Raw genomic sequence first — 24362 nt, 5'->3', positions numbered from 1 at the left:
GTGATATTCAGGTGTTACATGAAGACCCTGGGCTGTGCATCAAGCGCTAACACCTGCTCACTGAACACGAGCGGAGGGTTTCCACCAACCAAGGGGCTTGCTTCCATACACACACTCTACTCGGCCATCACAGGTATGGGTTTTAAAAAAGTACCATGTAAAACAGCAAAAGCATAACCCCCTTAGAAAGGATCGAAATAATTACTTAATGACATAGTTTCCCAGCTCAGAACTTTCTTCTGTTTTCACTGCTGTCTGAGCCTCCTGAGAGGGGCAGCCTGGCCCAGGCGTCTCTGGTTCAGTCTTTACTACAAGGGAAGAGCAATAAGAAGAGAGCTGTCAGCCTTCAATGACGGAAGGACACGCGAAGGCAGAAACAAAAGCTCTTCCACTGAAACTCAGTGAGGGCATGCCACCCCAGCTGCAGCAGGGGTGGGGGACTGAGATGGTGCCCATCATCACAGGACTAGCAGACAAGGGAAGAACTGTTACCCTGGCACTCAGGGGGAGCGCCTCTAGGCTCAGGACAAGGACAGGCAATACAGTGGCTTTGTATATATTTCTTAAAGGGCCAGCCACACTGCTTGGTGAGGGCCCCCTCACTCACACACACTCGTGTGTGTGTGTGTGTGTGTGTGTGTGCACACAAACTGCCACATTAAAATACAATAGTGGCCTGTTCTAAGTTCTAGTATCCTTTTGGATATCATCTCTCCAGCTAAGTTTATCAACTTTCAGCATTATCTTACTATTCTGAGATGTAAGGCAGAAAGCAAAAATCAGATCTGCTGTGCCTGGAAACAGCCAAGCCACGCCCATTAGGCTTTAATCTCCCCAGATCTACTGATGGAAGATAGCAATGTCTCAGATGCATGTACTTCCAGTTTTCTTTGATCAAAAAGCCAAGACCACACACTCTCTCCTTTTGCATCAGCTTCCCTTATAACTCACCTTGCACATCAGCACCAGAAAATTTTCCTAAATCTTTTTAGTGTCATTTCCATACTTAACATCCTTCAGTACTTTCTTATATAACAAGGGTCTATAAATGAGATCTACTCCTCTATCCCTCCCCCTTTTCACTGATGCATAACTTGCATAAAATGCACAAATATTAAGTGTATGGTTCCACTGCCCATATATACACTCATGTACACCACTCCAATCAAGATATAGAGTATTTTGGGGTGCCTGGCTGGCTCAGTCAGAAGAGCACGGGACTCTTTCTCAAGGTTGTGAGTTGAGCCCCATGCTGGGTAGAGAGATTACTTAAATAAAACAACAACAATGACAAAGATGGAAGGATTTCTAGTCCTCAAGCAGGCTCCCTGTGCTTTTGGCAGTTCCTGCCTACAAAGATAACCACTTTTTATCCATCTGAATTTCACCGTACTGTACATAAACCTTTGCACTAGCATCTTTTTAGCTATTAAAAATAATGCAATGGGGATCCCTGGGTGGCGCAGCGGTTTGGCGCCTGCCTTTGGCCCAGGGCGCGATCCTGGAGACCCAGGATCAAATCCCACGTCGGGCTCCCGGTGCATGGAGCCTGCTTCTCCCTCTGCCTATGTCTCTGCCTCTCTCTCTCTCTGTGTGACTATCATAAATAAATAAAAATTAAAAAAAAATAATGCAATGGACATTCTTGTGTATGTTTTTTGTTTTTTTTTTTCTTGTGTATGTCTTTTGGTGAATGAACCTATGTGTGCATTTCCTGGAAGTATATTTGCTGGAACATAGAGCAGATGTATGTTTATCGGAAAATGCCAAACTGCTCTCCAAAGTGATTGTATCAATTTATAGTTCCATCTGCAGTGCGAGTTCCAGCTGCTTTACATCCTTGCCAGAACTTGGTAACAGCCAGTGTTTTAAATTTTGGTGAATCTAATGGCATCCTACTATGGCTTTAATCTGCATTTCCTTGATGACTAATGAGTTTTCACAACTTTTCCTATCTTTATGAACTATTAGGATACCCTCTTCTGGGCAGTGTCTGTTCACATTTTTTTTTTTTTTAATTTTTATTTATTTATGATAGTCACACAGAGAGAGAGAGAGAAAGGCAGAGACATAGGCAGAGGGAGAAGCAGGCTCCATGCACCGGAAGCCCGACATGGGATTCGATCCGGGGTCTCCAGGATCGTGCCCTGGGCCAAAGGCAGGCGCTAAACCGCTGCGCCACCCAGGGATCCCTGTTCACATTTTTTGCTCTTAAAATACCTTTGCCCAAAGTCATGAAGATATTCTCATCTTCTTTTCTAGAAAGTTTCACTGTTTTACCTTTCACATTTAGACATTATAGACATAATCCAACTCTAATTTTTGTTTATGATGTAAGGTTCATTGTTTTCCCAAATGGATGTATCTAATTAACCCAGCACTACTTATGGAAATGGACATCCCTTCCCTACTGAATGTCATAAATCGAGTGACCATAAACATGTGAGTCTATTTTGAGGCTCTCTCTTCTATTCCATTATTGTGTCTGTTCTTGAACACACCACTATCTCAACACTGTAGCTTTAATAGTATGTGTATCTATGGTCCAAATCCCCTACCTTTTTGTTCTTTAAAACTGCCTCAGCTCTTCTGGGCCTTTGCATTTCCACACACATTTTAGACTCAGCTTGTCCATTTCCACACATACACACAACACTGTAGGCATTTTGGCTGGCACTATATTCATTTTGTATGTAATTTTCTGAGAGGAAGAGCTCATACATAACACATCAGGTCTTTCAGTAAGTTAATATAATTTTTACCATATTTATAATAAATTACAGTTGGGCCTTGAACAACTCCGAGGGTTAGAGGCACCAAATCTCTGTGCAGTCAAAAAACCCATGCAAAACTTTTGATTCCCCAAAAACTTAACTATTAATAACATATTACTGACTAGAAAGAAGCCTTACTGATAAAATAAATGGTTAGTTAACCTATACTTTTTCTATGTTATATTATATTCCACATTGAAACAATAAGTTAGAGAAAAGAAAATATTAAGAGAATCATAAAGAGGAGTGATTGCAATTACAAGTACTGTATTGAAAAAAATCTCTAAGTGGTCCTGCACAGTTCAAATCTGTGTTGTTCAAGGGTCAATGTACTTATAACTTATTATATTTATAATAGTACATCCTTCCATTTATTTAGGTCTTTTCAATTTCTTTCAGAACTGTTTAGTAGGTTAGCACTTAATTTCTATATAAAAATTAAATTTTTTATGTATAAATTGATTTGTATTGAATAACCTTGCTAATTTCACTGTTAGTAAATACATATTCCCCCAACCCCTAGTGATACCAAGACTTCAAGAAGCAGAAGGAAGGCATCAGAAAAAGTTCATATACTTCAATTCTATAGGCACAAGTATACTCACATTAATCTGGCCCTCAAAAAACTACAGAATTATATAATTAGCCTTTCCAGGTTGACACAGCTATTCTACTAGAGAAATGAAAACATATGCTCTCAAAGACTTGTACATATGACTCCAAACTGGAAACAACCCTAATGTCCCCCAACAGGAGAAATGATAAATTATGGTATATTCCTACAATGTGGAATACTATTTAGGTACAATATGTAGAAATATCAAAAACATTATGGTGAATAAAGCTAGACATAAAAGAATGCATGTGCTTCCACTCATATGAAGTCAAAAAGTAGACACAACTGATCTATCATAAGGGAAATCAGAACAGTGGCTGCCTATGGGGGCTGGGAACTGACTGGAAGGGGCACAAGGTGATGAAAATTTCTGTATCTTCAATGGAAAATGGGTTACATGGGTTCATAACAAAACTCATCAAACAGTATGCTTAGTATCTTTGCATTTCAATACACAAAATTTTATCAGAATGAAAATAAAAATAGAGATGCTCTGACCCCAGCCTAAAATTAACAGCGTCAGAATCTGCATGAGGAAGGCCTATAAAACATTACTATTGAGGAGAAATGCTGGTCCAGACTAATACCAATTCTTTTATCAGCTATCTTTTGATCAGAGGTTGGCAAACTTTTCCTACAAGAGACCAATCAGTAAATATTTTAGGTTCTGTGGGTCATATGATCTCGACTGCAACTTATCAGTTGCAGTCTTATGTGGTAAAGCATCCACAAATAATATGTAAATAAATGGGAATGGCTGGGTAACAATAAATTTTATGTAAAGACAGGCAGGGGACTGTAATCTGCAAACCCCATTTTAGTTGGTCACACTGTAAGTTACAAATCCACCTCTTCTCAAGATTAATGTGAAAGACCTGGCATGCCTAAAAAGCAAACATACTTCAAATTCTGACTGTGCTTTTTGACTTGGGAAGTAGATACTTTAATATCTCCAAACTTCAGTTTCCTCATCTGCAAAATGGGCATAATAGCTATCCTGAAGTACTATGGTAATTAGTGATATATATATAAAGCTATATATAAAGCAGCTAGCTTGGTGCCTGGTACACTTGAAGCTCTTACCATATGGTAGCTATCATTATTATAAGATGTTACAGGTATCAAAAGTGCTGCTCTAACCCACAACACCATTTCAATCTTCACAGTAGTCAGAAATATCCCCCTTGCCAGCCTGCCAAAACCTGGCCCTACCTAAAGTTCCTTTATCACAACTATACAGCCTGGATGAGTCCCCCTAATTGGTTTACTTCCCCAAACAAGCCCTCTGAGTCTGTCTCTACTGTTCCCTCAAAATGCTTCACTCTCAAGTCCAGGTTATAATCCACATTCCATAAAGTCCTTCACCCCACTATGCCCTCACCAACCCTGACCAGATATCCTAGACTGAAATATTTCAGCATTCATTTTTCAGATCACTTATCCTGCATTTATCAATCATTGCTTGCTGTCTACTACAACTCTCTTCAACCTGATTATAAGTTCTCAGAAGACAGAAACAATACTTTACACATCTGTGTTTCCCTCAGTGTCAGGTCTACTTTATGAACACTTGGTAAGGATTTCTGAAGTGACTGATTCACAGAGGCTGAAATTCAGGGCACCCAGATTACAGTAATATCTTATATAAAACTTCCAAGCAAAAATACCGTAAGAAACTACCCACCTTTTGTAACAGCTGCAGGAGCAGAGCTGGGGATAACTGGAGTTGGGGCAGCTACAGGCAGAATGGCAGGTGATTTGTTGGCAGAAAATGACTGAACCACTAATAGGCAAAAAAAAAAAAAAAAAAAAAAAAAAAACCGCCAAAAAGAACAAAAAAGAGGGAAAGAATGTAAGAAATATAGAAATTATTTTAATGACAATATCTAACTCCGGGGTAGTGGCCTCATTTTAGACGAACAGTGCTAAAACAATTTCAATACAACATTAAAAAGGTCCTTATTTGGGAGCCAGAGTGGCTTAGTCGGTGAGGCATCTGCCTTCGACTCAGGTCATGATTTCAGGGTCCTGGGATCCAGCCCCACATTGGACTCCCTGCACAGTGGAGAGTCTGCTTCTCTCTCTGTCCCTCACCCCACTTTGTGCTCTCTCTCAAATACATAAATAAATAAATTCTTTAAAATAAAAGGTCCGTATTTAATATAGTGATCTGACAAGGTAGGCTGTTTACTGACAGTAAATAGCTCAGGGTAACTGAGCTATTATCTTCAACTATGAAATGGGGGCTTGTCATCACTACAAAAATAAAATCCAATTAGCCTGGAAGTCTCATAGATGCTTAAAAATGTTCTCCCCTCTACTCAAGAAATGGAGAGCTATTTGGAAACCAATGGATCATCTGGGGTTCACTTTCAGTGTGAGAGTTGGTGCTCCAGAGTTCAAAATGCCAAGGAGAACTGATGGCTACTCGGCAGGTCACACGGGAGGGGCGGCCACCCACACAAACCTGGAGGCCGCCACAACCCACGGTGGGGACTTACCTTTATTCACAGGCATCAGTATAGTCTGTACACCTCCGGATGTATTTACACTGAGAGGCTTGAGCTGGCTGGGAATCGTCAGGACAGCCTGCTGGGGATTGGATTGACTGGAGTGAATCTTTAGCAATCCTAAAATAAGTTGGAAGATAAGGCCAAGCTGAAGATCAGATGCTTCCTGAAAGTCCTGCCCTCTTCAGCAGTCACATTGTCTCACAGGTAGAAGTTCTTAGGACATTTACCCCTTCAATAAACAAAGAGCTGGAAGCGTGAGGCAAGGGATGTGGCTGACTTCACAATGAAACAACGATGTGACAGTGAGGATTTATTTTTGCCCGCAATTATAAAGTAATACAGAAATTTTTGGAAAAGCAGAATAAAGAAAAAGAAAGAGAGAGAAAAGGTCATCCAAAGTCCAACTGTGGAGACGACAGTAATAACATTTTATGATAGTTCTTTTTCATGTTTGTTCCCTGTGACAGTTTCTTTGCTTTGTATATAGCTCTGATAGGTACAAACTGGATATAAAAATTTTTTTTCAGATGATCTTTTTTTTAAATATTTTATTTATTCATGAGAGACATGAAAAGGCAGAGACACAGGCAGGGGGAGAAGCAGGCTCTATGCAGGGAGCCCGATGCGGGACTTGATCCTGGGACCCCAGGATCACGCCCTGGGCCAAAGGCAGGTGCTAAACCGCTGAGCCACCCAGGGATCCCCGATATAAAATTTTATATTCTGATTGAGAACAGTCTTTTTCCTAGCTAAAAACCTTCTCTGGCTCCTGGCTGCCTATAGAACATTTCCAAAATTAGTTTCAAAGTATTCAGAGTCCATTTTATAATCCAGTCCCAGTTTATCTGTGTCTTCTTCACATCATCCCTATAGATCAAATACTTTGAAATGTGTGTACTTGCCATGCCTTCTAATTTCCTACCTCTGTACAGCTCTTATTTTCCAAACATCATTCTCCACTTATGATTTTTTTTTTAGTAAAACTCTACCCACAATGTGGGGCTCAAATTCATGACCCAAAGATCAAGAGTGGCAGGCTCTACTGACTGGGTCAGTCAGGTGCCCCTCCACCTATCATCTTTTTTTTTTTTTTTTTTAAAGATTTTATTTATTTATTCATGAGAGACATAAGAGAGAAGCAGAGACATAGGCAGAAGGAGAAAGCATACTCCCTGCAGGGAGCCCGACGTGGGACTCGATCCTAGGACCCCAGGATCACACCCTGAGCCAAAGGCAGAGGCTCAACCACTGAGTCAACCTAGATGCTCCTCCACCTATCATTTTAGAAAGGGTCATCCTCTTCTACTTTCCTTTAGGAATAACTTCCATACTCCCATTTCTCTTACACAACTACGTGAGGCATTCAGAGAAAAATCAACAAAGGGCTTTTATTATAAGACACACAGAAAACACAACACAAACACATGCTGTCATATAACAACTACTTAAAAACAGCATTTGAGAAGTGCCTGGGTAGTTCAGTCAGTTAAGCATCCATCCAACTCTTGATTTTGGCTCAGATTGTGATCTCAGGGTTGTGAGATCGAGCCCTACACCAGGCTCTGAACTCAGCATGAGTCAGCCTGAGATTCTCTCTCCCTCCCTCTCTGCACCCCCACCTCCTGCATTCTCTTGAGCACACATGCTCTCTCTCTCTCTCTCTCTAAAAAACAAAAGCAAAAACAACAGTATTTGAGGCTAAAGATACCTTAAAGCACTGGAAAGCAGCAGGTAAGAGTAAAAAGAAAGGAATTCTCTTAAATACTTTCTGAAATAAAGCCTTAAAAATCTTTCTTTGGAATAGAGGAGTGTCAAATCAGTCAGGTAGTAAGTTCCTAGTGAGATGTGTCCTCAGAACAATGACCTGGTTTTTCCTTTTGAAAATTCTTATTTTTATCAAAATATTATATGCTTATCAGTTGAAAAGTAAAAAGTGCTAAAGAGGCTCTAAATTAAATATAGCCATCCTTTCCTCCACTTCCCTGTCCTCATGTAACTAACTCCCCAGCAGCATCCACTTTCAACCCTTTTGACTCCTTTTAATATTTATCTTAGTAATTAATTTTTAAAGAATGTGTACATTGTATGTATTAATTTTGATATAACATTTTGATGGTACATACTGATGTGCTATTAGGGTAGATACAGGCATTTGAAAGCTTATACCTGATGGAACTAGAGAACACAATGCTAAGCAAAATAAGTCAATCAGAGAAAGACAACTGTCCTATGATTTCACTCATGTGGAATTTAAGAAACAAAACAGGATTATAAGGGAAGGGAGGGAAAAATAAAACAAGATGAAATCAGAGAGGGAGACAAACCATAAGAGACTCTTAGTCATAGGAAACATAGTTCCCTGGAGGAAAGGGGGTGGGGGGTTGGGGTAACGGGGTGATGTGATGAGCAATGGGTGTTATCTAAGACCGAGGAATCCCTGACATCTACCTCTGAAACTAATGATGTACTATATGTTAATTAAATGAATTTAAATTTAAAAAAAGGCACTTATACCCTCTTTCCTCCCTATACTGTTCTCTATTGATCCAAAGAGCACCATAACACTGAGATTCCAATCTGTTCCCTTGAGATATTTCTTTTTCAGTTGCTTAGTTCTCTTACAGCATCTATGTCTTCTTACTTCCTTCAAAAATGCCATAAACCCGTCCTTTATAATTCTCCCTATAGTCAGATCTCCTAAATAACTTCTAGTTTCCACATCGTCTGAGAGAGAACTTTTCTGGAGCTGTCTAATCCGTTCCACCTTATTTTCTAGGCTGCTGCACAGCTGCCACCCTGGGACATCCTTTATCATTACCCAGGGGATTCCCTTTGCCTTCCTTCTACACTGGATCCTGTTTCTTCCACTTTCTTGGTCTATACCTCTTCACTCTAGTAAAAACTATGTATTTTTTACTAATGCCTTGAGACAGGGAGCATAGGAAACAGAACTTTGTCAGAAAATATTTCTACCCTCACTCATCTGGCTGAAGACAGAATTCTCGAATGAAGGTAATCTTCCCCTAGAGTTCTGAAGAACAGTATCATGGCTTCTAGCACTGCTGAGAAGCCCAATGATCACATAACTTCTGAACTTTTCTATTTCTTCTTCTGAAGGCTTGTAAGATCTTCTCCTTGTCCCTGGTGTTCTGAATCATGAATAAATTGTACTTCCTTGTGAGCTATATTCCATTCACTGTGCTAGACATTTGTGCCTTTTAAACTTGGAAGTTTGTCCCTTCAACTCTCAGATAAATTGTTTGGCTTCTTGGATCATTTCCTTCCTACCACCTTCTGTTTGCTTTCCAGTACTTCTTTTAGTCTGACAAGACTCCCCAATACACCACCGAATTTTTTTCCTTTTTTTACCCCCAAAGATTTTATTTATTTATTTGAGACAGAGAGAGAGCACGCACACATGCGTTGGGGGGAGGGGCAGCGGCAGAGGGAGAAGTAGATCCTCTGCTGAGCGACTTGGAGATCATGACCTGGGCTGAAGGCAAACGCCCAACCATCTGAGCCACCAAGGCGCCCCCGCAATTTTCTTTCTTAGTGTCTACTTCTTGGTCTGCTCTCTGCTTCTACCTTGTGCTTCATAGTTTGGTCTAAATGCTGCAGCCAATGACCCTGTTGTAAGGTAGAGCAGATTAAGTTACTCCTTAATTTAAAATCCTCCAATGGTTTCCTTTGGAGTCAAAGTTCTTAACATGACCTACAAAGGCCCTATGTGATTTGGTCCCCACCACTCTGACCATATGCCTCAGTACTCTTTCCCTTGCTCACTCTGCTCCAGTTACAACAGTAACCTTGTTCAAAACAATTCATAAAATGCACGCAAAAATTTTATTTAAAAAATTAATGGTCTTAAAAAAAATTAATGGTTATACCTTAGCTAAAAATAAAGAAAGTTTACATACACACAAAAAATTAATAGGCAGCAGAAAATAGTTTGGTTCTTCTGCAGCAACATATGAAGTAAGACCTAAAGCCAGGACACTTCATTTACTTCATGTTAAAACTTAATTAGAAAGGGGGAAGAAGGGGAAGGTAAAAAAAAAAAAAAAAAAAAAAAAGAAGAGGGGAAGGCAGGGGTGCCTGGGTGGCTCAGTCAGTTAAGTGTTCGAGTCTTGTTTTCGGTTCAGGTCATGATCTCAGGGGCCTGGGATGGAGCCTCAGGACTGGCTCCATGCTCAGTGGAGTCTGCTGGAGATTCTCTCTCCCTCTCTCCCTCCAACCCCAGCTCATGCTCTCTCTTAAAAAAAGAAAGAAAAAAGAAAGACAAGAAGGAGGGCATTTATTTCTCATAAAGTAATCCTTCTGTTTCCACAATTTCTACTCCATTCCTAACAGTGCCTGTGAAATTCTGTTGGCAGAGAACAGTACTTCCTTTACTAGAACTTGATCAATGGTTAATTGGTAGGTAGAAGTCACAGGAAAAACTACAAGTCTTCATCTTTTGGTCTTGAACTACCCCAAAAATAAGGCATAGGGGCTTGTCACACACAAAATGAAATAACGATGCAATAAGAATATCAATATTCACAATTGGGGCATCTGGGTGGCTCAGTTAGCTAAGTGTCTGCCTTCTGCTCGGGTCATGATCCCACGGTCCTGGGATAGAGCCTGGGATTGGGCTCCCTGCTCAGCCAGGAGTCTGCTTCTCCCTCTCCCTCTGCTCCTACCCCCATTAGTGCATGCTCTCGCAAATAAATAATTAAAAATAACAGTATCCACAATCTTTCATCCAAAGGAACTTGTGTATGCACATATATCTCAGTAATGCTCAGCTTCTTTTGTGTGTTAGTGCCAGCTGGCAAGCTCTGATCATTCTGCAACAAGGTAATACAGAAGCAAAGAATGTTCAGAAACTTTTGTAACAGTGTGACACTGCTGTGGTATTTTTACTGCATTTCACAGAAGTATCTGCAGTGAACAGTAGAAAAACAAAACTGATCTTTCAAGTTTGAGAAGCAATGCTATACATTGTATCAGCCCACTGGCATGTGGGCAGCACAATGTAATCAAGCACATTAGTATTTTTGTGGTGAAACACGAATATTTATATTATGTCATATAAACAGACTGTCAATGGAGGTCAGATTTCACACTAAAATTAGTTACCCAAATAAAGAAACAAAAAAAACACCTTTGGTTTTTCACAGCTCTTTATATTTTAGAATTCAAGGGAATTCTAAATTAAAAAAAAAAAAATTCAAGGGAACGTGGATAAGGATACTAAACATGCTAATAGCGGCTATTTTTTTTAAAGATTTATTTATTTATTTATTTATTTATTTATTTATTTATTTATTTATTTATTTATTTTTATTTATGAGAGAGAGAGAGAGGCAGAGACATAGGCAGAGGGAGAAGCAGGCTCCATGCAAAAAGCCCGACGTGGGGACTTGATCTGGGGTCTCCAGGATCCCACCCTGGGCTGAAGGCGGAGTTAAACCGCTGAGCCACTGGGGCTGCCCCGCATTATTTATTTATATAATGGCTACTACATGTTGGATAGCAGTCAAAGCATTAACACACTGAATCATTTAATCCTCAGTCGGCATTATTATCAACCTTATTTTACAGCCAAGGAAACTGAAGCAAATTATTTGAACTAAGGTTATCTGGCTCCATGATTTGTGCTGTTATGTTAACCAATGTAAAGGGCACACTCTTCTGGGGCCATTTGGTGTGCGCACAAAGATATCACACATTTTACAGACCACATGCATGTTATTCTAACACTACCCAACATAATAATTAAGGTTAAAAATCACAACTTGGAGTCATCAAGGCTAATTTATTTATTTTTAAGATGGGAATCTGATGTGGGACTTGATCCTGAGTCTCCAGGATCAGGCCCTGGACTGAAGGCGATGCTAAACTGCTGAGTCACCCAGGCTGCCCCAATTTATATTTTATATACTTTGTTTATGAAAATATGTTTTATAATGTGTTCCATTCAAAACTGGATGATAAAAAGAAAGCAAATGGCAATGTAAGGAAAGTAGACTCTTAGTTCTCCACAAAGTTACGTTGTGAAAGCAGTTAAAATACTCCACAGGGCTCCAGATGGCTGAAGTTTTATTATATCACTTAAAAATTACTATTCAATCCATAAACCATTTCTGACTTAAGAATTTATGTGTAGGGCAGCTCCGGTGGCTCATTGGTTTAGCGCCTGCCTTCAACCCAGGGTGTGATCCTGGAGACCAGGGACTGAGTCCCATGTCAGGCTCCCTGCAAGGAGCCTGCTCCTCCCTCTGCCTGTGTGTCTGCCTCTCTCTCTCTCTCTTTCTCTCAATAATAAATAAATAAAATCTTTTTTAAAAAAAGAATTTATGTGTAGATTTTAAGAATAAATTATAGAAAAAAGCAGTTTTATGGAAAATGTGAATTACTTTTAACTACTTACTGTATATAATATTGTTTAAGACCTTCCAAAAATATTCTAAGCCTAAGAAGGGAGAGAGAATATCATTATGACACAACTCACCTGATACGGTAGCTTTTCCAGAGATGGGGTTTGGTGTGGGCACCAAGGACGTGGCACTGATGACAGAGGGAGCGGCAGCCTTGCAAGTTCCCATGGGGGCCTGGCTCACACACACTGATTGCTGCCCAGATGTTTTCACTACAGAACAGATAGCAGATGATGGACTGGGAGTTGTTCCTTCCACCTGCTCATACATAGGGCCAAAAATAATAGAAATTAAGAAGAAAGCAGTGTAAGTTAGAACAGTGACTGCTATGGAGTATATTCAATAATCTATTAGCTATTATTTTACCTATTAAATCCCATGCCATTTAAAAAGACTGCCTCTCTTGTTCAGTGTTGCCTACACTTTTGGAGTTCACAGACCAGAAAGTTTTTAAATTTTAAAACTAGGAGGTATCAGAGAGTAAACCACATTAAAAACACAACAACAAAAACTCCCCAAAACCCTTACTACCTATTATATCACCCTATAAAAGGATATCTCATCACCAAAAAAAGGACTACATAATCTTGGAACATAAAAGTGATAATAAGTTTTATTAAAAACTCACTATAATATTTTAACATTTGTCTCATTCATCCAAACAGTATCTACTATGTGGCAGGCACAGTGTTAAATGCTAGGGCCCAGAGGTAAAAGCCCTCAAGGAGGACAGAGGGGAATATTCCAGATTCAAGACAAGGAAAGGGGGAGACAAGAAAGAACGCTTCTTGGCAGAAGACAGCAGGCAAAAAGAGAGGCATGAGAGAACATGATATGTTCAAGGAACTACAAAGGAGAGTGGTATGAATAGGTATATGAAAAGTAGTAGCTGGAGGACATAAAGCCTGAAAAACAAGCAAAATCAGCCTCAGAAAAGACCTTGGGTTTTGATTTGTATTTCCCTGATGGCAAGTGATGCAGAGCTTTTTCTCATGTGCGTGTTGGCCATGTCTATGTCTTCCTCTGTGAGATTTCTCTTCGTGTCTTTTGCCCATTTCATGATTGGATTGTTTCTTTGGTGTTGAGTTTAAGAAGTTCTTTATAGATCTTGGAAACTAGCCCTTTATCTGATACGTCATTTGCAAATATCTTCTCGCATTCTGTAGGTTGTCTTTGAGTTTTGTTGACTGTATCCTTTGCTGTGCAAAAGCTTCTTATCTTGATGAAGTCCCAATAGTTCATTTTTGCTTTTGTTTCTTTTGCCTTTGTGGATGTATCTTGCAAGAAGTTACTGTGGCCGAGTTCAAAAAGGGTGTTGCCTGTGTTCTCCTCTAGGATTTTGATGGAATCTTGTCTCACATTTAGATCTTTCATCCATTTTGAGTTTATCTTTGTGTATGGTGAAAGAGAGTGGTCTAGTTTCATTCTTCTGCATGTGGATGTCCAATTTTCCCAGCACCATTTATTGATGAGACTGTCTTTCTTCAATGAGATACCACCTCACACCAGTGAGAATGGGGAAAATTAACAAGGCAGGAAACCACAAATGTTGGAGAGGATGCGGAGAAAAGGGAACCCTCCTGCACTGTTGGTGGGAATTTGAAATGGTGCAGCCACTCTGGAAAACTGTGTGGAGGTTCCTCAAAGAGTTAAAATTAGACCTGCCCTACGACCCAGCAATTGCACTGTTGGGGATTTACCCCAAAGATATAGATGTAATGAAACGCCGGGACACCTGCACCCCGATGTTTCTAGCAGCAATGTCCACAATAGCCAAACTATGGAAGGAGCCTCGGTGTCCATCGAAAGATGAATGGATAAAGAAGATGTGGTGTATGTATACAATGGAATAATACTCAGCCATTAGAAATGACAAATACCCACCATTTGCTTCAACATGGATGGAACTGGAAGGTATTATGCTGAGTGAAATAAGTTAATCGGAGAAGGACAAACATTATATGGTCTCATTCATTTGGAGAATATAAATAATAGTGAAAGGGAATAGAAGGGAAGGGAGAAGAAATGGGTAGGAAACATCAGAAAGGGAGACAGAACATAAAGACTCCTAACTTTGGGAAACGAACTAGGGGTGGTGGAAGGGGAGGAGGGCGGGCAGTGGGGGTGAATGGGTGACGGGCACTGAGGGGGGCACTTGACGGGATGAGCACTGGGTGTTATTGTATGTTGGCAAATTGAACACCAATAAAAAATAAATTTATTATTAAACAAAACAAAAATCCACAGAACCATAAGGCCCAAAGAAAGCATAAAAAAAAAAAAAAAAAAAGAAAGAAAGAAAGAAAGAAAAGCAAAGACCTTGGGGTGCCAAGACAATTCAAGGGGTAAACAGACTTCAAAGGTTGCTGGGCCAACTGGCTATCTACATACAAAAGAATGAAGTTTGGCCCCTACCTCACACCATATAAAAACTGACTCAAAATGGATCAAAGACCTACATATAAAAAGCAAAACTATAAAACTCTTAAAATATTGACTTAAATTTTGAGATTCTGGATTAGGCAATGGTTTCTTAGCTATGAGATCAAAAGCATAAGCAATAAAAGAAAAATAAACTGGACTTCATCAAAATTAAAAAGTTTTGTGTTTTTCAAAGAGTACCACTAGAAGTGAAAAGATGGTCCACAGAGTGGAGAAAATTTTTTGCACATCTCATAAGAGACTTGTATCTAGATTAAGAATACTTAAAACTCAATAACAAAGACAATGAATAACCCAACTAAATGGACAGAAGATCTGAGGAGACATTTCTCCAAAGATGATACAGAAATGGACAAGTACATGAAAAGATGCTCATTAGCTATCAGGGAAATAAATGTAAATCAAAATCACAATGCAATACCATTTCACAAGCACTAGAATGGCTCTAACAACAACAAAAAAATGGGTAAGAACAAGCATTTAGAGACCATGTGGGAAAAGTGGAGCCCTCATACATTGCGGGTAGGAATCTAAAAGGTGTAGCTGCCTGGGAAAACTGTTTGGCAGTTCCCCAAAATGTTAAACATAGTTTACAATATGATCCAGCAATTCCTTTCCTACGTATATAACCAAAACAACCAAAACCACAGGATTATACAAATACCTGAACATAAATGTTCACAGCAGCATTATTCTTTAAAGTCAAATGGCAGGGATCCCTGGGTGGCGCAGCGGTTTGGCGCCTGCCTTTGGCCCAGGGCGCGATCCTGGAGACCCGGGATCGAATCCCACATCAGGCTCCCGGTGCATGGAGCCTGCTTCTCCCTCTGCCTGTGTCTCTGCCTCTCTCTCTCTCTCTCTCTCTCTCGAATAAATAAATAAAATATTTTTAAAAAATTCTTCTAAAAAAATAAATAAAGTCAAATGGCAGAAACCATCCAAATGCCCATCAACTAATAAATGCACAAACAAAATTTGTTATGGCCATAAAACTGGGTATTGACTATTGAGCTATACAAAAGTACCAATACATGCTACAACATGGACGGACCCTGAAAATACCAGAAAGAAGCCAGACACAAGAAAGATTAGTGACTGCCTAGTATGAAGGGGAGGGGGTGTAGGGGTAGATAGGGAATAACTGCTATTGGGTATGGAGTTTCCTTTAGCAGTGATTAAATAAACATTCTGAAATTGCTAGTGGTGGTAACTGCACAACCTTGAGAATATAATAAAAACCACAGAACTGAACACTTGAAAATGGAGAACTTTATGGCATGCGAGTTATATTTCAAATTGTTTAAAAAGAGAAATACGACCCACTGGTATACCTGCTAAATACCTTCTGTTTTTACTACTTTTATGTTTCATTACTGTTTTCTACTGTCATGCTAATCCTCACCGGCTGTGCAGGCCCATTTGCTGAGAGGGCCACAGCTGGGGAAGTGGCAGTTGTGATAACCCCTCCTGCCACTCTCAGCATTGTGGTTCCGGGTTTTGAGAGCTGTGAGGTGGCCGGCACAGACTTCAGTGTGCTATCAGATATTTTCATTAGCGATGCTTGTCCCCCAGGGGCCGCCTGCAGAAACAAAATGGGTTGAAGTAATAATTCTGCCCTGGCTCAGAGGCACAAATTATTCCTTATCAACATAGGGCCCAAGAATTAGAGCAGATCCAAGAAAGTCTTGCTAATCAAAAACATATGAGGTTTGTGCACCCTTCCAATAAGCTCTCAAGTCTGACTTTTTACGTACAAATGTTCCATTACCCCTAATGTAAAACAAGTTAAGTGAATACATTTGCCAATCACTAATTGGCAGCAATAATTCAAAGATACCAGGTCACATGTTATCAAAATAACCGAGTCCAAAATGCTCTTAAATGTACACATAATTATTAAACATGAAAATCTAAACAAGATGGGCCAGATTTAAATGGTTAAGTGCTCTATGCACTCAACAAATTTAGTACCATTCAACAAATTATACTTTTAGTGGGTTAAATCAAGGCTCAGCAAACTTTTCCTGTAAATGGCATAAGCATTTACAGCAATGCAGGCCATATGGTCTTTGTTTCAACTCCTCAACCCTACTGTTATAGCATGAAATGGATGTGGCTGTGTTCCAATAAATTATTACTTATAAAAACAGGAAGCCTTGGGCATAGTGTGCTTAACTCCTGGCCCGAATGATTACTTACTACCCAAATTAATACACTGCACAAGCAGATACCATTTATCAGTCTCTGAGGACTTACTATTGTGTGTCAGGAATGGCAGAAAGCACTTTTACATATCTTATATATCATTCAATCTTTTCATAAACTTTATAAGGTGGATTTTAGTCTTATTTTACAGATGAAGACATTAAGCTCAGTAATTTTACCAGAATCACACAGTTAGTATGGCATAATTTGTGCTGGAGTCTGATGCAAATTAAAACCACAATGAGATATCACTTCATACTCACAAAAATGGCTAAAAATAAAAGGATGGACAGTCCTCTGTGTTGTTGAGGTTGTATGGCAACTGGAACTCTCTCACATTACTTATGGGAGAATCAAATGGTACAACCACTTTGCAATCCATTTGTCATTTTCTTATAAATTTTCTTATTTATTTACCCTAGGACCTAGTTATTCTACTGTACAAAAGATGTATACAAGAATGTTTGTAACACTATGGTTCATAATAAAAATCTGGAAATATTCCAAATGTCCATAAACAGGGGAATAAAAGTTATACAAGGGGCAGCTCGGGTGGCTCAGTGGTTTAGCGCCACCTTCAGCCCAGGGTGTGATCCTGGAGACCAGGGATCGAGTCCCATGTCAGGCTCCCTGCATGGAGCCTGCTTCTCTGCCTCTCTCTCTCTGTCTCTCTCATAAGTAAATGAATAAAATCTTTTAAAAAAATAAAATAAATATAAAAGTTATACAAAATATTACTTAAAAATAAACTACTGATACAAATATGGATAAATCTCAAAAACATGTTGAACAATCGAAGTTAGACATGAAAGACTACATACTGTATAATTTTATTGACACGAAGTTCAATGACAGAAATTAGCTAATTTATAGTAACAGAAAAATGATGATTGAAAGGGAAATGAGGGTATGTTTTAGAGTGACAGAAATGTTCAGTATCTTGATTGGGACAGTGCCTGCATGAGTTTATACAGTGGTCAACACTCATTCAGCAGTACACTCATGATCTGCGCATTACTTTATGTAAATAATACTTATTAAAACACAACGGTAATTGCTCCACTGTAGCAGAACCTGGAGAGCGTCACCACACTGGCTGCAACCATAAGCAGGTAAGAAGAAATAAGCTAAGATTTAAAAGAACTGCCTAAAGAATTTTGGGGCCTCATATCTGTTTAAGTACTAAGCGCATCTGACCAAAGGGAAATTAGCACTCAAAGAAACCAAATACTACTAATATGAAAAGACTGATGATTAAGAAAGAAAAGAGAAGATGCTTAATTATCATAATCAAGAATGAAAGGGGGGTGCGCCTGGGTAGCTCAGTTGGTTAAGCATCTGACTGTTGATTTCAGCTCAGGTCATGATCTCAGGATCATGAGATCGAGCCCTGCAGCAGGCCCCATGCTGGGTATAGAGCCTGCTTAAGATTCTCTCTCTCTGTCCCCACAACACCCCAATCCCCACTTGGGCACTCTTTCTCTAAGAAAAGAAAAGAAAATGGGGCCATCATTAAAGATTTTACAAACATTAAAAGGATAATAAAGGACAATTATGAACAATTTTAGTCTAGTAAATTCAACCACTTAGATGAAATGGACACATTCCTTTACAGATATAACTTACCAAACCTCCCTCAAGACAAAACAAATAACCTGAATAGTCCTGTATCTATTAAATAAATTTAAATTGTAGTTAAAAAACCTTCCCAATTAACAAGACTCCAGGTCATTATGGCTTCACTGGTGTACTCTAAACAGTTAAGGGGGACACCTGGGTGTCTCAGTAGTTGAGCCACTGCCTTTTGCTCAAGGCATGATCCCAGAGTTCTAGAACTGAGTCCCAGTTCAGACTCTGCAAGGAGCCTGCTTCTCCCTCTGCCTATGTCTCTCTCTTTCTCTGTGTCTTTCATGAATAAATAAATAAAATCTTTTTTTAAAAAGTCACGGAAGAAATAATACCAATTCTACCGAAAATCTCATGAAAAACTGAACAGGAAAGAAAAGTTGCTAACTCATTTTAGGAGGCCAGCATTACTCTGATATCAAAATCAGACAAGAATTATGAAGAAAACCACTAGCCAATAACTCTCACAGAAATTCTAAACAAAGTTTTATCAAATGAAACCCAACAACACATTAAAACAGGATAATATGTCACAACGAGGTAGGGTTTATTCCAGGAGTACAGGGCTAGTTTAACACCTTTTTAAAAATGTTTTTTAATTAATCTCTATGCCCAATGTAAGGCTCTAATTCATGACCCTGAGATCAAAAGTCACATGCTGCACCAACTGAGCCAGCCAGGCACCCATTTTAACATTTTAAAAATTAATGTAATTCACCACAACAAAAAAAGAAAAAAACACATGATCTTCTCAATAAAACACAGAAAAAATATTTGACGAAAATCCAATATCCACATTCCATGCTTTGAGAACTATTGATCTACACACAGAGAAAATGAATGATTTTTTGATAAATGGTATCACACTGCCCCTATCCTTCTATACCTTGTTTGCTTCATTTGGTCAACTTTTTGAGATCTAGCTATAGATTCTCCTGCAGGTGATTCTGACATCCCTCACCAGCTAAAATGCCCTGTCGCTATTCTTTGGCTTACACACTAAAGAATGCTGTAGAAACATGTACCAAGTCCCCTACAACATTTACTTTTTACAGCTGGCCCTTGAACAACACGGGGTTTGAACTACACAGGTCCACTTATACATGGGTCTTTTCTTTTTAATTGTTATTTTAAGTAGACTCCATGCCCAATGTAGGGCTTGAACTCACAACCCTGGTATCAAGAGTCACAAACTCTACTGACTGAGCCAGTCAGGTACCCTATGGGTTGTTTTTGTTTCTTTTTAAAAGTAAATACAGTATAGTTCTGTAAATATTTCCTCTTCCTTATTATTTAATAACATTTTCTTTTCTCTAGCTACTTTTTGTCAGAATAGAGTATATGATACATATAACGTACAAAATGTGTGTTAATTGACTATTTGTGTTATCGGCAGGGCTCCTGGTCAACAGTAGGCTATTACTAGTGGGGGAAGTAGAGTTACATGGGAATTTCCCACTGCCTGAGAGGTTGGCACCTCTAAACCCCACATTGTTCAAGGGCCAACTGTATATGGATATTGTAGCTATAATTATCTATTATACTATTCAGAATCTCTTATATGAAGTTTCTCCAGTGAAGTTTTAGAATGAAGTAGCAAGAAAATTTTGTTTTTTTAAGAAAGTATTATGTGTGTATTTCTTTTGCATCTCACAAATAGTGTGAATTTTGTAACTGATCATGCTTTTGATTTGCTTTGGCAAGTATTAGTAATTATAAAAGACATAACTGCGTATCTAATAACTCTGGCTTTATCTTCTCATTTCTAACTCATAGTTTTCTCAAATCTCAAGATTTTATTCTTATTTTTTTATACTATTTAATTGTTTATTTTCTCATCTTTAATCTCGCATCTTTAATTTCTTTGTGGAAAGAAAGAAGCTGTAAATGTTTAAATAAATGCCATAATATCCTATATTTGGGGTATGTGTGTGTGTTTGCCTATTTACCTGGGTAAACAAAGTGGTTTTCTGTCCAGAGATGACTTTTAACGTCTGTTGTCCTTGTGCAGAAGATGTGCTGACTCCCAGGGTTCCCTGGACCACTGATCCAGTAGTCAGCTGTTTTCCAGATGTCTGCGGTGATGGCTGACCAACTAAAAATGTACCCTAAGTTAGAAACAAAGATCTACTCAGTAATTTGTTAAGTGAAAATGACTTGCCCTGACCCTATAAATCACAAGGTCCCATGTTACAAGCTACGATGCTCACCTTCAATTCTGCAACTCAGCCAAAATAACTAAAAAGAACAGCTCTGCCCTCAGTTCCACTACCAACAGCTAGCTAGCCCCACTTCTGAAACTCTGCACAGTAGTTATGGAGCAGGCTGCTGGACAGTCAAGTTCTACAACCTAGTCTTTAAATCTGAATTATTCAGACTGGTAACTACCCATCCTTCTCATTAAGAACATCTAGACCAGAATTCCACGACCTTCCTTAAGAGAGGAGTCAAGATTTAAAAGCAACTAGGGGAAAGAAGGCAGAAACTTACTCTTAATCATGAATCCAACTCAACTCCAAATACCAAAACTTGATAGTATTCCTCTGGTTACTCCCTTGCAAGAGAAAATTTTCAACTGTCTCTTAATACTATTCATTAACTCATGGATTTGGGAGGCAACAGTGTAGCAAAAATTGAGTCAGAAAGCTATGAGTTTAAATCCAAATTCTAGCATTGGCTTAGCAGAGAGATCTCGTACTTAAGTCTTTCTGAACTTCTATCTCCTCTCAAAACAAGCTCAAAATAATAAAGATTCCATGTGGCTATAGTGTTAGTATTGACTCCCAATCCCAGAGATGTAAAAACAAATCCAGTATAATTAAAGGAAGTTGTTAATAACTAAAGGATTTGAAAGATACCAGTCACGAATGATCAGACCTGAGGAGTCTGCTTCAGGATGTAAGATGTGTAAGTCAGGTGCTGGGATATCCCTCCAGGGCCCGCGGGGCTCTGGGCTCCTCCACCACTGCCACCCGCACTGCTACCTCCACTGCCGCTGCTGCCTCCGCTGACGCCACCACCACTACCTGAAGCTGAGCCAGACTGGAGATCTGGAAACACAACGAGATGACAGCAACATCATAAAAAATAGTAAGAGACTTACCAGGAAAAAAAATGCACCCAGAGTGACAGATGACGTTTCCATCCCTTCCCTTTCCTAGTCCCCTTTTTTGGTAACATACCTATTCTGTGACAACAGTGAGGAGACTGTTCTAGAATTAAGGACTGAAACTGATTTTTACTTTCAACTGAAGGACAAATGATGAGTTCAGCTTTCAGTACAAGAAGAACTTCACTTTAACAAGAGTTCTGACTTCGTTGTGGGAGATCAACAGTCTGATACTGACATTTTCTAACCAAGTGTTGACTAAAATATGCTCAGAGAAGGGCTTCTAAACATTCTGGCATCTCATTCGATTTCAGTGAAACTGATAAAATTAAGTGTAGTTTTACAGAACTCTCTTTTCTGTCTCCCTCTGCCCTGGAAAAAAAACATTTTTCCTCATATTTATAATGACTTCAGTGCCCCATTCCCCCCCCCCCTTTTTATATTCCATCTTAAAGCCTTTGGATCCCCTTTACTTCTCTTTTGGTGACATAATGTATATAAACTAAGACTGAGGTGGCTCTCTGGGTAAATAATGGAATCCTTACATTGTCCTTTTCTTACATATCTTTTATATATCAATACTTAGGTATGAGGGAAAAAATGCCAGGATGAGCAAACAGTCAGGAAACAAAATGGTGACTAGCTCATACACTAGATTTTGGCAAGGGCAGCTCATTTCTAGTGAACCTAACTGCTCTATCAATTATACTTATGATTCAGAGGGAAATAATTCCTTTTACCCTTTCCTTTCCAGCACTATCCAAATTGCTTTTCTCTATGTCAAAGCCAAAGTTTCTAAGTCTAGATAATTTCTAGATTAAGTCTAACCTAATTTCTTTGGGGTTTTAAGGCTTAACACTAAGGTTGACTCTATATTTCTCGTTCCATCTCCAAAACTGACAAACTTAAATAACAGCAGGCAGAGAACATTTGATTCCACTCCTACTCCTATGCCCTCCAAAATGCACATAGGCCTCCAGCTACTATCTCCCCAGGTATCACCGGTTTCTAGATACCACTGAAAAGAAGAACTTTTTTTGTTTATAGTTCACACGAACAGTTTTCTCCCCACACTGTCTTAATAGTCATCTCTCTCCAGTGTGATTTGTTCCTGACCCCAAACTCTGAGTAGATAAACCCAAAATAGCAGTGTCATCGCCTAGAACTATGATTATTTAAACCCACTTATAGTTATGTGTATGTTTTAAATCCAGGTGGGCAAATACTACCATCATACCACCACAAAGAGCTACAGAAACACTTCCTGAAACAGGTAAGAGCTGCCCCTCGGGTGGATGAGATGAACATACCCAGAGACCCAAGAACCAAATGATTTAATGACGGACTGACTAGCATTGTTGGTAGCTCGCAGGATGGCTCCTTGAGGAATCAGCAGCAGTTTCCCTTTTCCTGAAGGGTTCTTGCTGTTCGTTGTAAGGTAGAGTTTAGTGCCAGGCGGCAAATTTGCCAAGTTGGCCAAATTAGTGGCTGGTAGCTGCAATGTTGCCATTACTAAAATGGTACAGGAAAAAAAGAAAAAAAAAGTAAAGGGAAAAAGTAGAACTGAGGACAATGCTATCACTAAAAATTAAAAACAGAGCAATAAATTCTTATTAAAAAACACAAACAGTAAACTCTACAGTTTGTTTTCCTAGATATGTAATACTTCAAAGGCTAATATCTTGCTAATCAAAAACTAATTTACATATTAGAAGAGCTTGCCATAAATTACAAAGGGGAATTTATATTTGTACATAAATAGGATGACCATATGTCCCAATTTGCCCAGAACAGTTCCAGTTTATACCTGGGTCTGATTTTTATACTTATGTCCCAATCATTATTAACCGTGACTCTTTTTACTCTCAAAAGTCCTATGGTTTAGACAATCAAAGAAATAATAACCTTATTTTTGGATGAATATATATTTCTTTCCAAAACCCGTTTAAAGCCCTTTTTATCAATTTCTAGTAATGAATGAAACTACAGATTTGAAACAAGACTTCTAACCTCTTTCACTTTTTAAGAACTAAAAAAAAAAAGAAATGACAACAACAAAAAAGCCAGTCAACAACTAGCACATATAGTATGAAACCAGAATTTACCTTTTGAAAGTCTCACCTATGTCAAAGAGCTTTCACTTATCCCCTAGGATTTACTTCTCAATGCACAAGGCTATAAACCTCTAAATGTGACTCTTCAGTGAAGACTTACACATCAAAATTTCTGCAATTACCCTGAATTCAAATCTCCCTATAATGAAGCCCATAGAACCGAGTGAGTCACCACAGGCACAGGGCTCTCAGAGCCTCCTCTAGCCTGAGCTAGTCTTCTTCTTCATTACTACTCCACTGAGCAAGCCCAGGGAAGCAAGACCCCAGGAAGCTACCCCCCAACAGCAGGGGCTGATATGAAGACTGGAGTACCAGCCCTCTCCACTGCTGCTAGAACTCACCCCACCTTATATCACTGTGCAGCTCAGCAAGCCTCTCTGCTCAGTCACCCGCACCCAGAGTCCAGCCTCACACTGCCCTGCATTCCTCATCTGAACCCATCTCCTCAGCCCATCCTCCTCCCCTGGCTCTCTCATCTTACCCCCAGGAATTCCTGCTGTGATAATGACACCCACTAGAACCCTGACCTCTCTGAAGTCTT

General features: G+C 39.3%; 1 protein-coding gene across 5 annotated transcripts in view; it reads right to left on the bottom strand.

Annotated features, from left to right (window-relative positions):
- The window catches only part of YEATS2 (YEATS domain containing 2), a 122630-nt gene that overhangs the window by 10240 nt on the left and 88028 nt on the right, over positions 1-24362 (bottom strand). For 3 of the 5 annotated variants that reach the window (XM_025451321.3, XM_049105663.1, XM_049105662.1), the window contains 8 exons: positions 23058-23219; positions 21476-21648; positions 20548-20706; positions 16170-16346; positions 12400-12583; positions 5892-6020; positions 5075-5173; positions 206-308 (listed from right to left, as the gene is read on the bottom strand). In XM_025451321.3, coding sequence (XP_025307106.1) covers positions 206-308; positions 5075-5173; positions 5892-6020; positions 12400-12583; positions 16170-16346; positions 20548-20706; positions 21476-21648; positions 23058-23219 — 1186 coding nt within the window. Of the gene's footprint in view, positions 1-205; positions 309-5074; positions 5174-5891; positions 6021-9254; positions 9531-12399; positions 12584-16169; positions 16347-20547; positions 20707-21475; positions 21649-23057; positions 23220-24362 lie in introns of those variants that run through there. The other 2 variants (XR_004811824.2, XM_049105664.1) reach the window with 2 other exon arrangements.

Source organism: Canis lupus, chromosome 34, assembly GCF_003254725.2.
Source record: "Canis lupus dingo isolate Sandy chromosome 34, ASM325472v2, whole genome shotgun sequence".
Lineage (NCBI taxonomy): Eukaryota > Metazoa > Chordata > Mammalia > Carnivora > Canidae > Canis > Canis lupus.
The sequence above is the reverse complement of the archived record's forward strand: the minus strand, read 5'-3'. Positions and strand labels throughout refer to the sequence as shown.